This window comes from Trichoplusia ni, chromosome 18 (genome assembly GCF_003590095.1).
Source record: "Trichoplusia ni isolate ovarian cell line Hi5 chromosome 18, tn1, whole genome shotgun sequence".
In the NCBI taxonomy this organism is placed as follows: domain Eukaryota; kingdom Metazoa; phylum Arthropoda; class Insecta; order Lepidoptera; family Noctuidae; genus Trichoplusia; species Trichoplusia ni.
Genome location: NC_039495.1, coordinates 5,731,454 through 5,745,441, shown reverse-complemented (window position 1 = coordinate 5,745,441; position 13,988 = coordinate 5,731,454). Strand labels below are relative to the sequence as shown.

The following is a 13,988-nucleotide window of genomic DNA, read 5'->3' as shown; positions in this document are numbered from 1 at the left end:
TACTACCCTAAATATGCCATTATTGAATCCAGAATCGCCAACCCGCAGTGAGCTGGCATGGTGATCAATGAGTAGATCATCATCATCGGTCAGTAGGTAATCCGGTAGGTAATTCGTCTTCATATGGGATGAGATCTTTACCCGTTAGTGGGCATTTAAAGGCAGATATGATGGCACGGAGTGATAAAGGTCATCACGCCAAATTTACTGTGTGCGTTATGTCGCGGGTTCGGTCCCCGCGACGCAGTATTTAGACAGATTATGTATTGATCAAAGATTGGTTGAGAAAAAATGTGCTTATTTCAGACAAAAATGCGTTATACATTCTGCAGGCATCGGTAATGAATGAAAGTAAGCCGTTCAATTAGGTTACATAACTATCTGACAAGTCGAAACATTTTGTTTTATTTAGGTACTGGTTGTGCAAATCGGAAGAAGCAAGATTTGCTTTGCAGATACATATTGCTCAAACAATTTTACCAGGCAATTTATATCCGTCTATGTCAGGTAGGACAAGGTAAAATACCTGCTTGGGAGAGTCATTTTATAATCAAAGCAAAGCATACAGCATTGAGCACGTGTGACAATACAAAGACTCTTTTCAGGTAAGCTGGTAGTCCACTAACTGGCACTATTGGTATCACCTACCTTCTAGAAATGCCACTTCTAAAACTCAGTCTGATTTCAGTAAATGGAAAAACATAGAAAAAGAACAAAAAAAACATGTTGTAAGAAGAATAGCAATGGGTGACGTCATCTCAGTCATTAGTTAAATACTGTTATTGATTGTCGCAATCAGAAATTTTCCCAGACCTCATTTTAGGTCATTTTCAAGTTTGGAAGAACCTCTCTTGAAAATGTGTTTTAAATGATTTTATTAATTAACTAGGTAAACAACTAGCTAATGGGAACTGTTTTGAGTGTATTCTTATTCAGTATGATTTTTAGTATTGTTTAAGACAGGTGTGTGATGATTTAAAGGAATTTGTGAAATCAGTGACAACGAAAGGTGCGTGACAACTAAAAATCCGTGTAATGGCTTTCGTGTATAACTAACTATTAATAAGTGGAAGATTATAATCCCGTACCGACCAGCGAATAGACTGAGCCACCTGCTAACTTTGAACTCTGATTAGATTATCTCAAAAGCATAAAAATCACGCAATTGTGTCAAAACAAACAAACAAATCCTGCAGTACTTAAAAAATCTGAATGTTAAGCAATGAAAATTCTACGCACATTCCAGATGAGATATCAGCACTCAGCAGTACTTCTGCCTGTAACATGGATGCTAGTTACCTCACTTGTTCCAACGGCTTCACAATACACCAATCCTTTTTCCTCTCTCATGAACTTCCTGCATGATGAGTCTGACATGCTTGACAGGGAACCTCCAGACATCCCCAACTTATTGCACGAATATGATTTCATCATCGTCGGAGCCGGCACTGCAGGATGTGTCCTCGGAAACAGACTGACAGAAATCCCAGAATGGAAAGTTCTACTTTTAGAAGCTGGAAGTAATGAAAACTTTTTCATGGATATACCTATAGTTGCAAACTATCTCCAATTTACACCTATCAACTGGGGATACAAAACAAAACCGTCCAATAAGTATTGTACCGGGTTTGAGAACAAACAGTGTCACTGGCCGCGCGGTAAAGTGGTAGGGGGCTCCAGTGTGCTCAACTATATGATATACACTCGAGGATCTAAACCAGACTACGACCGCTGGGAAGCGATGGGTAACAGTGGTTGGGGATGGGATGACGTACTACCATACTTCAAAAAGATCGAGAACTATAACATTCCTGCGTTCAAGAATTCAGATTATCACGGACACAATGGCTACGTCAATATTGAACATGCACCTTATCGCACTTATAAAGGTAAAGCATGGGTCAAAGCAGCACAACAATTAGGTTTTAAGTATGGGGATCACAACGGTCCAGAGCCCTCAGGAGTGTCTTTCTTACAGCTTTCAATGAAAAATGGAACTCGTCATAGCTCCAGCAGAGCTTACTTACATCCCATCAATGGAAGAAGCAACCTTCACGTATCTAAGAACAGCATGGTCACTAAGCTTATTTTCGACAGCACTAACACTAAAGTAATTGGTGTAGAATTCGAGAAGTTTAATAAAAAGTATAGAATACTGGCAAAGAAAGAAGTGATCCTGTCCGCCGGCGCAATTAACTCACCACATTTGTTGATGTTATCGGGCATTGGGCCAAAACAACATTTGGAAACAATGAAAATTAATGTAGTAAAGGATTTACCGGTTGGATATAATCTCATGGATCACATAGCTGCTGGAGGCTTACAATTTGTAACTAACAAACGAAGTTCTCATTTCTCATCTGAATACATATTGAATCACTTAAATATTATTTTTAAATGGATGAATACACACAGCGGTCCTCTCTCTGTACCCGGAGGGTGCGAAGCCCTTCTTTTCATGGATTCAAAGGATAAGTTTAATTCTACAGGATGGCCAGACTTAGAACTTCTTTTCATCGCAGGGGGATTGAATGCGGACCCTTTGTTGCGTCGAAATTTCGGCTTCGACACCAAGATATACGCAGACACATACGGACCATTGGGGGACTCTGACACATTCATGGTGTTTCCTATGTTAATGCGTCCTAAATCAAAAGGAAGAGTCATGCTTCAGAATAAAAATCCGAAAACTTATCCGGCTTTAATACCAAACTACTTCGAGGATCCTGAAGATATGAAGAAAATTGTACAAGGAATTAAAGTGGCCGTGGAATTATCAAAACAGCCTGCTTTGAAAAGGATTGGCGCTAGGTTGTACGAGAATCCAATCAAAAACTGTTTGAAACTGGGACCTTTCGGGAGTGATGCTTACTTTGCATGTCAAGCTCAGATGTTTACGTTCACAATTTATCATCAAAGCGGAACCTGTAAAATGGGAGCGGAAAGTGACAATTCCACAGTTGTAGATTCGAGATTAAAAGTTCACGGTGTAAGTGGCTTGCGAGTGATGGACGCAAGTATTATGCCTGAAATAGTGTCAAGCCATACGAATGCGGCGGTTTTCATGATCGCTGAGAAAGGTTCCGACTTGATAAAAGAGGATTGGGGTAAATTGTGACTTAATTAGCATTGTATTATCCATGCAAAGGATACCTGTGATATATTAATTTGTGTCTAACTGAGTTGTGTTCCTCAAGAACTACTGTGTAACTAACTAAATAGTCCAAATCAGTGACTTTGTAGGTGAATGCGTAAATAATTATTTATATTTTTCATTAGGAGATAGGTTAATTAGCATTAATTATGCACTATGTAACAAACAAGACAACCAAAAAAGTCTGCGGTTAAAATGTTAATATTATCATTAATTAGAACTTTATTGACCCCATCGCCCATTTTTATCATATTAAAATATTTTATGAGAATAATAAGTGTTTTGATTAAGATACATATAATGATATAGTATTCAAATATCAAATGCGCCCGATTTAGTATCCCATTGGGGCGCATTTGAGCCTTTTGGAGTATATTAACCGAGAAACAAAATGCCTTTAAATATAATACGATTTTAGATGCATAATGCATAAAACTTGTAAGAATATCAAGTCCGACCCCTGCCGAAAATGTATTAGCAATTCTGTAATGGAAAGCTTGCGGCAAAAGTTTTGATAACGCCTGATTAAAGTTTATTAGCACTCTCTTCCTTGTCCGTGATGTTGGTTATTTTCAAGAGTAATGTTAAGACTTCCGTACTCAAAGGATAAATACGGACTAATACTACTTTATGTGTCCGTACATAAAGTAGAACATAGGGTAAGAATTGTACCCGTTTATAAGAAGAATTGCAACGCATTGCCATACACCGGCACAAAAACGCGTATGACGTAGAACGGCGGTTCAGGTAGTCAGTAAGAGTATGACACTACCCGTTTCCACTCTCGAGGGAGCAGGTGTCTATTAGGATTCCACGCCTTAGTAAAAAAAAGGTATTCTACCGGTACTATTGACAACAGACACTGTTCTAAGTGCAAACAGTTTGCCCGCGGATCATGCGCGATGGCCGTTTCCCATATTCTTCGCGGTTTTGCGCTTCGTTCCCCAATTTTCGACAGTTTTTTGTACCGCCTCAAAGGAATCGCGAAGCGAGAACGCGAACGTGCTTGTGCATCTTTAAATGATAGTTGTCATCCACCACCTTAGTTTTCTCCACCGATTCTTAACTCGCGTTTCATTTTTAATATGTACAAAATTATAGTGGGCTAACGCGCACATTGTTAGGCACGCAGCAACAGCTACTTCGACACCCATTTCATTCAATGTTGCGAACGTAACTGTGATAATTATTAGTATCATTTTCCTTAGTATGTAAATAAGTAAGTCTACATATTGCACTTTATGTATGATATATAATTAGGATTTTATATTTTTTTTTAGGATAATTTTCATGATTATATTATGACTTTCATTTATAGGCACACCTACCTCTTGATATCTCCGCATCACCCTATGGTTGACTGGTAGAGAATGCCTCAGGCATTAAGTCCGCCATTGTACAGATATTGTATAAAAAGTGTAAATAAATAATTCCGTGAACTAAAGCGAGTGTACGACTACGGACACAGTCTACAGTACTACAGTCATTGTAAATTTGCGGCAACTTTGCGCCGCGAAATCGCGCCTTGATCCACGGACTAAGTATAGAGCGGCTTTAAGCGATTACAGCAATATCAAACGTTTCGGCCCCATAACTCAGTCTACAAAAAGCTATTATAGTGAAAGATTGGCAATACTGGTCTTAACAATAAAATGAACCAAAATCAAAGTTATTTATATTTCTGGACAGAAGACTTAAATATAAATAAATACCTTTTACATGTTTTATTGTTTGTACTTCAAATGTCAGTGTGCAGAATAAATGATCAGTTTCGACCAAGGTACAAAAACAAAACCTTATTATTTTTAAATATGACATTGTATCGTCAAACTGTACATAATTAAATGACCGAGTAGAATCACACTAATAACATAAATGCGAAAGTATGTGTTTATTTGTTTGTTACTACGTCACGCTTAAACGACTAGCCGGATTTCCATGAAATTGTATAGAAATAGCTTACTAGACGACAACTCTAATAAGAGTAACGGCAAGGAAGAAGCTTACACCATCGAATAACACAGGCTGCTTATTCGACTTCCTTATAACCGACCTTTTGCAGGCAAAGCCGCGAACAACAGCTTGTAGTGGTTATAAATATGTAAGATACTATGTATGATTTCATACACAATTACTACGTTAATGATCGTTTTTTAGCACCATTCAAATTAAAGATATTTAAAGTTTATATATAGTTGAGGTCTTTAACCTCAAGTTTTTCATAATAACAAGATATTCAAGATTAAGTCAATCAATCCCACGAAGATATCTGAACCCTTATAAAAAGCTTTTATTTTCTATGTACTCGTATGTTGGATTTTTCAATACAAGAGCAATCGCAACGGTATTCCTAAATCTACGCGAGCCGAAAGGTAGCAAAACATTGCGATTTTTTTCTTTTTTCTTGCGATTTTTAAAATGCCAATATTGACTTTAAGCAAATGCATATACGTCAAGTTCAGTAATGCGGCTAACGGGTCCATATTCCGGTTTGGTAAGGGCTAATGGACTCCAAACAAAAAATATTACAAAACTCCTTTTAACCAGAGTGCACCGCGGTTTTATTTTACAAATAAATATACAGTTACAAATGGATATCGAAGGTTTTAATTAGATTGTAGGTATACATTTTTCTAGAATAAATTGAAAACATTTTTTTTTGTTTTGTTAGCACATGTTTTTACTAAAGATTACATTCTAGATAAGCTCTTGGACAAGGCTACTCAAAACAGACCAGTCTCGTATTTGAAGTTATTTTTCACGTGTTGCCACTATGACTATGTAATTATTTTTTTTTTACTTACCAAATGGCAGACATGGCGAATGGTAAAACTAACTTACATCTTGGTGATAACTAAAAGCATCAAATGACTTTAAAGTTTAAGTGAATACTTAACCTATTACACCACAGTTATAGTCCCCAGTTAACTCATTCTTACCACACTAGTTTAATGGATTATACATTAAAAAAGGATTACTCATTCTATGCTATCGTAGAAGCAAGTGATTTTTTCCCAAATCCCCGCAACATATTTTTGTACGCATAAAAGTAGGACCATGAGGAATATTTTGTTTGTTCGTATAGCGAAGTGGACATCTTACTAAAAACCAGTATCAGCGACGTGCTGTGGCTTGAAACCCCGAAATGGATTTATTTAATCGGCAAATACTTTACACCCTACTCACATATACAAAAATGTCCACCCATTGCCATAAAACGATATTATTCTGTGGGAGTACTATTTACACACTACTCACATTATATACAGAAACGTACACCCATTGCCATAAAACGATAAAATTCTGCGGGAGTAGTAATAAAATACCTTTACCAGAAATCTTCCACAGCTTTAAATTGATATTTACACTCGAAATATATCAATACAAAAATGTACCTGAAACAAAAGACAAAAATATGAGTTTGAAACTTCAGTCATAAGTTTAGACTACAAAATTCGAAGATGGAAGATTCGAAATCATACAAGCAAACACTCTTTACAGTCAATATTCTAAACAAGCTTTTATTTGCTATTTCCATGAAAATAGTCAAACTATAGTGCACCTGACTATGTTCTTGTACTCGTTATATGTTCCAATTTTAGGCTTTCCTGTAAATATCATTGATACAACTAAATGTGAACAACACAAACCGCTGAATGTCGCAAAGTACGTCATAAGGCGGAAAATCATATGAAGATTGTGTGAGTTGATTGCCATGAAAGGGTGGATAAGCCAGTTTTTCTCCTTTCATAAGAAATACAAAAATAACAAATAATTATAAATATACTAATTATATTATAGATAACAATGTTTGGTAACTGGATAAATGTTTGTATACAATCATATCGCACGAAAAGTTTAAAAAAATATTTTAGGCAGGGACACTTTTATGTCCTGATGCCCTAATGCCTTATCATAGCAAAAGGTAGTCGTATTTAAGAATTTGTGTGAAAATCAGCTGTCTGAAGAATGGCTCTTAAGCAAGAATCTGCATGTATGAAAATTAGAGATACTGGGAAAACAAAACATCATGCTTATTACGAATCATTTATTTATACATTACAAGCCAAAAGCCACACACCATCTCTTTAAGGTAGGCTAAGGATAATGTCGATTCTCGACTTTATAAGTTTGTTGGCAAAACGTAATCGGCATGCCCGCGGACCGCCCGCGGTTGCCTGACGTTGCGCACGCGCAGAGCCTTTAGACCTAAAGTGATGTTGATCTAGTACGCACCGGAAATCAGCGTACAAATTGTTGACTGAGATTTCGATTCGCTCTGGATTATTTAACTGTATTTAATTTTCACGTAAGTATTTTTTATTTATATTTACATATGTGTAAATAAATAATGTTGCAAATAATATTTTACGTCGATTTTTCAGTAATAAGAACTTAAGAGATTTTCATTTGAAAATTTGTAAAAGTTGAAGTTTATTTTACAGTCAAGTTCTATTTTCTTTCTGGCTACAGATAATACAGCTTTTGTTTTATTTGAAATGTACTTAAAATAGTATTATTTAATAGATATATTTTTAATTAATATCACCTTATATTTCCATTACACAATTATAGGCGTTCGAATAGTTAAACTACATGTGAAACATATTTTTTATCTAAACTTCTTGATTTTTCTTAATAACGTTTTAAAAAAAACTTAGTAATTAAGCAAGGAAACTCTGTGTATTGCACATTTCTGATTAAATTTGCACTCAGCAATGTAGGACATTCGGCGGCTGTGTTACGCTACGCGTGGACGACATTCACTGCGCAAGTGTTGTAATTTTATAGAAAATCATTCATCATACTTCATGAAGGATCGCGAAGTCATTCAGTAATTACACTTGTTTTTATCAAAAAGTTCAATCTATTAATCTATATTGCAATATATTTCTATCAAGCAGGTACTTAATACTCTCTTAATGTTTATAATACTAGCCGTTGCCTGCGGAGCCGCCCGCTACAAACCGAAAATGATCCCACGGGGATATAAAATCGGGATAAAGCCTTGCCAAGTTTCACCTAATCCATTCAGTAGGTTTTGCGTAAAAGAGGAGCAAACATCCCTAATGCAAACTTTCACGTTAATATTTTTTTAAGGAAAGGAGGAAGTAGAAAATGAATCTATTTTCCTTCTTGATGTATACTCATTTGTAAGTATATACAATTATACTTACACATAAATATAAATTAAATCTCATCGGATCTTAAACTCTATGGGTCCAAAAAAGTCGGACTATCCAGTTAAGCACGTGTGAGTAAACCGAGTGAGTATCAAATATACGAATATACTAGTACACTTATTATTCGCTTCAATAAACATATTATAATATTAATATTTTGTCTTATTACTCGATTTAAAGGGCGTCAAAGCCAAACGCCTAAGGAAGCGTTATGATTTCATGAAATATGTACATTTTCCGGAATACTTAAAACTTGTTTTTTACTTTGTGTGATATTATTATGTTAATAGTTATAAAATTAGAAACAATTAATCCGGCGATCAAATAAGATAAAATTGTTGTCATTTAAAGTTTATTGTTATAATTATTCGTTACTTATACAGCAAGATTTTTTCAATACCTGTAATTTATAAAGCAAAGACATTTATATTCTGCATTGCAAACCATGAGAAGATAATTATCTGGGGCTATAATAACTGCAGTTGTACATGCAATAATTTCATTATGCGTGGAACTAATGTCGATTAATGTACCTGTATATTTTGTGTTAAGAAACATTTTTGGTATAAGTAGATGACACAAGGTTAGTCATTAGAAGTCCATCTCTTATGACGGATCAGAATACACTAGATCGAAGGACCATTCTTTCATCCTCATTATCATTATTAAATTAAAATTATTTTTGGATCCTCATGGACACCCACTGCCTCGGGGGAGGAAATGGGTAGTGTCAGACTCATACTGACTAATCATCAAACGCCGTGCTACGTTATCCTCGCTTTTGTGTCGGTGTATGGCAATGCATTGTTCATCATAATAGATCGAAGGACCTGCTACCAGCTCTGAGAGTAGTTTTATTGCAGTTGTAGAATTTTAACACTAACTTAACAGAACTATAGTTTTGCAGGAAAAGTCCTGCTGTAGGCTTTATCCTAGGAATTATGAAACAGGTTCATGAGGCAAAAAAACCTTGCCATTTTTGCCAACTGTTGCACAGTTATTTGCTCATGTCATGTGTTTTTCTTATCAATAAAGCTATGTATTATGTTATTTATTTTCTTTCTAAAACTTCCTAACACAGTAACCTTTAATATCCTTAGAAAGGTTTTCATTTCTGTTATCATAATAAGCCTTATTTGCTGATATAAGTAACATAATAATTATATCGTTTATCATTATAAACCTGTTCAAATACTTACACAGTTGGCTACAAACAATTGATTTTTATTTGAATACAGCCGTGCAATAACATTCCTTTTGTGACCACTTAGTGTATAATAGAATATTCATGTTGGACACCATTTTGAATGGCATTCAACATAAATCATTTTACTTTTCATATCTTGGGACTCGGGACCGCGGGACTTAGCCACTTTATTAATTCTAAAAATTTTCTTTAATTTTTCAGGATCATCAATCATGGTCCAAATAATTTGGCTATCGTTGTTCCTGTCAGCAATGATTTTTTACAATATCGTCATCTGTGAGAAGAATGTCACACCGATACAGTTTCCAATATTTAACTTAATCATGAAATCAGCCGCACCAAACTACTTTCCGTTAAACCCTAGCGATCCTTTTGACTTTTTAAGGGATTCGTTTCCACTGCCCGATGGTAAGTCACCGATATCTACATTTCTATTATTTGTAAAGTTCGTTGAGATACAGACATTATTGAAATAAAAATCTAAAAATAAGAAATGACTAATTCAAAACGATTTTGAAAAATTTGATCATGATCGACAACTATAGTTTATTTCTTAAACGATTATTAAGTTTAATTAAAAAAGTCAAAATCGCAGATTAATAACCATAATGTTTTGATCAATTTAATTGGAAGCTATAAATAGCACCAACCAAAATAACGCCATACAATAAATATCAAAGGATTATTTGAAAGGTCACAAGATATATTACTAAATCACCTTAACAACTTCTTGTGTCTGGCTGGCACAATCTCATTGTAATATTTTTTTGAAAAAAAAAAAAACAACTCCCGCTCTAGGATTAAAATATTAAGACATTTAAAAATGATAAATATAAACGAACCTATTCATTCCCATAAATTTAAAATAGTTTTCTTAACTTACCGAAAAAACTTGAGTAAACTAATAACGAGTAACTTGATAAGAAAGCATTTCGCACTTGAAAATCACTTTATTTAACTAGGTCTGTGTCCCATTGCTGGGCAAAGGTGTCCCCTAAAATCCTTCCACGACTCTTTATCCAGATAACTATCAAGAAATATAAATTGCAATTCAACGTTACTGCTCTACTATCAAAAACATAAACCCGAAATACATACATCTTACATTTTCCGTTTTTCAATTCCAGGTCTAAAAATTCCTCTATCAGAATATGACTACATTATTGTGGGAGCTGGTTCAGCAGGCTGCGTGCTCGCTGCTCGGCTATCTGAGGATCCCTCAGTGACTGTCCTCCTGCTAGAGGCTGGAAGGCCGGAGAACTTATTAACCAGCATACCGAGTATAGCACCTTACTTCCAAAGAACGGAGTATACATGGCCTTATTATATGGAACCACAGCCCGGAGTGTGTCTTGGTACGTAAAGCTTTTATAAATTACTAGCTGTCCCAACAAACGTTGTTTAGCCATACAAATTAGTTCTAGGAAATTAAACAAAATAGGGCTCTGAAAAATAGGTGTTGCCCAATGCCTACCAAATATGAGTATTCAATTCTGATATGAATCGATCGAGCCGTTTCGGAAGGGTTCAATTTCGTACACCGAGACAAGAGATTTTTATATGTCAAATTTCAGTCGGCTTCAGAGTGCAATCAGCTTTGAAGCTTTAAAATTACTATCCAATAAATATCCTTTTTTCTAACCAGAGCTACATTTCAGGTATGATAAATAAAAGGTGTTTCTGGCCACGAGGAAGAGCAGTGGGTGGTACCGGTTCTATAAACTACATGATCTACACTCGCGGACGACCTGAAGAATGGAACAGAATTGCGGCTGCTGGTAACTATGGCTGGTAATGGCAATGCAATTATAACGAAAAACCATTCAGCATCAAAAGTCATTTATGCAAATTTTGCTACTAAGGAGCTGTTTTTAAAGTTCGAATTACATTGGACAGAACCCAGTTTCGCCTACCCTTCACCGCTTCCTAAGTCCATTAATTGGGAATATATTAAGAGGCAGTTGGCAGAATAATAATTTGTCTACCAATTGCTTAGGTACAGACACCGGTGTTAGAAGATTCAGGAAACACATTTGACTTGGAGTCACTTTCAGTCATCTACAGACCATGTTAATTAATAAACCGTTACAACAGCAGTCAATAGAGAGTGGACTCGACTTAATCGATATTTAAAAAAAACGAAAGCTAGATAAATGTTTATGCAACATAATTGCATTGATGATCATAGAATCATAATTAAAAAGCAATGCAATATAATTTGAAGACATATTTAATCAACTCAGGCGCTAGTAGAAATACATAGTTAACAGATATCCAGAAAGTTTATTTTTATTAAGCGTAGATGCAAAGAACTGTGGTCTCTGACTTAGTTTGATACTACAATTGCATATGCAGGCGTTAGTTACCGATCAACTTCAACTATAAGCAATTTATTTTTGCGCTTAACACATATTGACAATACATTTTCCTCAATATCGACAATCATAATACAAAGTCAATTAATGTCACAGAAGGCAGACAATTAAAGAAAAACTTGAACGTGTAGTTTTATGCGCAAATATCCTTGTCCACAGGTCACCAACGCACTATTAATTGTACAGTTATGACAATACACACATGATCAATAATCTTTGTTATAGGTCTTACGAAGAAGTACTTGCATATTACATGAAGTCGGAACGAGCAAATCTCAGAGGTTTGGAAAACTCTCCTTACCGCGGGAGAAACGGCGAAATGGATATACAGTTTGTTAACTTCAGGTATGTATAGATCCTAACCGATTACGAGAGTAATTAAAATTATTAATAATCTCATTAATGCCGTTATTACATCGTTCTAAATAATGAACATATTATTAAAATAATTTCTCGACTAGAGAGCCCGCTGCTGCGCCAACTTATGATGAAAGTCTCCGTTAGGAACGATCTAGATCAATACGCGTGAAGTAACGAATTTTAATCAATGGATGATATTACATATTTTCAGGACCCCTTTAATAGAAGCATTTCTGGAAGCAGGCAGAATATTAGGTAGCCCTACAATAGACTACAATTCTCCAGAACAACTGGGATTTGGATATGTGCAGACGAACACGAGAACTGGCAGAAGATTAAGTTCAGCAGGGGCATTCTTAAGACCAAACAAAAAGCGTCCCAACTTACACATTGTGCCATTAGCAACTGTCACTAAAGTACTCATCAAAAAACGAACCAAAACTGCATATGGAGTAGAATACGTCAAAAACCATTTGAAGAGGAAGGTGACGGCTCGAAGAGAAGTCATATTATCAGCTGGACCAATAGCTTCCCCGCAATTACTTATGTTATCAGGAGTTGGTCCAAAACATCATCTAAAAAGCCACGGCATAACTGTCATTCAAGATCTTCCTGTCGGAAAAACTTTATACGATCACATAACATACCCAGGTTTAATATTCACAGTAAATGTCACGAATATAAGCATTAATGAGAATAGGGACGGGAATATACAAAACATACTTGATTGGTTGCAATTCGGTGATAATTTAGTTGCGAGTCCCGGCGGAGTAGAAGGAATCGGGTACATCAAAACTCCTTTATCTAATCCGCAGGACCAAATTCCAGATATTGAATTAATAAGTATTGGTGCTTCACTGGCAGCTGATGGTGGACCCACCGGAAGCAAAGCTGTGAGACGAGGAATGATGATTTCAGAAGATGTATTCGACAAAGCTTATGGAGCTGTCGACAACACGGATGCATGGAGTGTGTTCCCCATGTTACTACATCCCAGATCCGTGGGATATCTTGAGTTGAAAGATAGTAATCCCTTTAGTCATCCTCGAATGTACGGAAATTATTTAACCCATCCTATCGACGTAGCGACGCTGATTGCATCGATAAGATACGTGCAGGCATTGATTGCAACACCACCGTTCCAGCGTTACGGACTGAAGTTGCACAAAGCGCAGTTCCCAACTTGTCGTGGGATGCAATATGACAGTGACGAGTATTGGGAGTGTGCAGTGAGGACGTTAACAGCGACACTGCATCATCAGATAGCAACGTGTCGTATGGGCCCAGCTGGCGATCCACTCGCCGTTGTAGACCCCGAGTTAAGAGTTCACGGCATCAATCATTTGCGTGTCGTGGACTCCAGCATCTTGCCTCGCACAGTGTCTGTACATACTCATGCACCAGCTGTCATGATAGGAGAAAAAGCTGCCGATTTAATTAAAGACACTTGGAGTTAGTTAAGACTGTTAGCTTAGATTCATAATGTGCATTTATTTTTTGTAAATAGGCGTATTTTAAATTACATAGACATTAATTTAGCATTTCAAATATACTTTTACTAAGTTTTATTTGTTTAAATTATTGTTACATGTGAAGATTTTTACTTGAAGTAAGGTAAGCTTTAAATTATTTATCAATTAGCTGAGAATTAAGATATAATATTAATAATTCAGTAAGGTCTCTAATTGAGGTTGCGACCAAAATCAGGT

At 35.9% G+C, this 13,988-nt stretch overlaps 3 protein-coding genes across 5 annotated transcripts in view; 2 read left to right on the top strand and 1 right to left on the bottom strand.

The window, feature by feature from the left end:
- LOC113503171 (flotillin-2) overlaps positions 1 to 13,988 on the bottom strand; it is a 247,890-nt gene that overhangs the window by 215,073 nt on the left and 18,829 nt on the right. The gene's annotated exons all lie outside the window — the stretch shown is intronic.
- On the top strand, positions 10 to 4,845 carry LOC113503164 (glucose dehydrogenase [FAD, quinone]-like). The gene has a single exon (XM_026884989.1). The coding sequence runs from the start codon at positions 1,223 to 1,225 to the stop codon at positions 3,116 to 3,118; it is 1,896 nt and encodes a 631-aa protein (XP_026740790.1). The 5' UTR covers positions 10 to 1,222; the 3' UTR covers positions 3,119 to 4,845.
- On the top strand, positions 7,012 to 13,908 carry LOC113503163 (glucose dehydrogenase [FAD, quinone]-like). Of its 2 annotated transcripts, XM_026884988.1 has the most exons (6): positions 7,012 to 7,463; positions 9,746 to 9,952; positions 10,672 to 10,899; positions 11,203 to 11,335; positions 12,145 to 12,264; positions 12,491 to 13,908. In XM_026884988.1, exons 2-6 carry the CDS (start codon positions 9,757 to 9,759, stop codon positions 13,734 to 13,736), a joined length of 1,923 nt encoding a protein of 640 aa, XP_026740789.1. In that variant the 5' UTR covers positions 7,012 to 7,463; positions 9,746 to 9,756; the 3' UTR covers positions 13,737 to 13,908. The 2 variants fall into 2 exon arrangements, with proteins under 2 accessions (XP_026740789.1, XP_026740788.1); XM_026884987.1 differs by lacking the exon at positions 7,012 to 7,463 and having other exon boundaries at positions 9,736 to 9,952.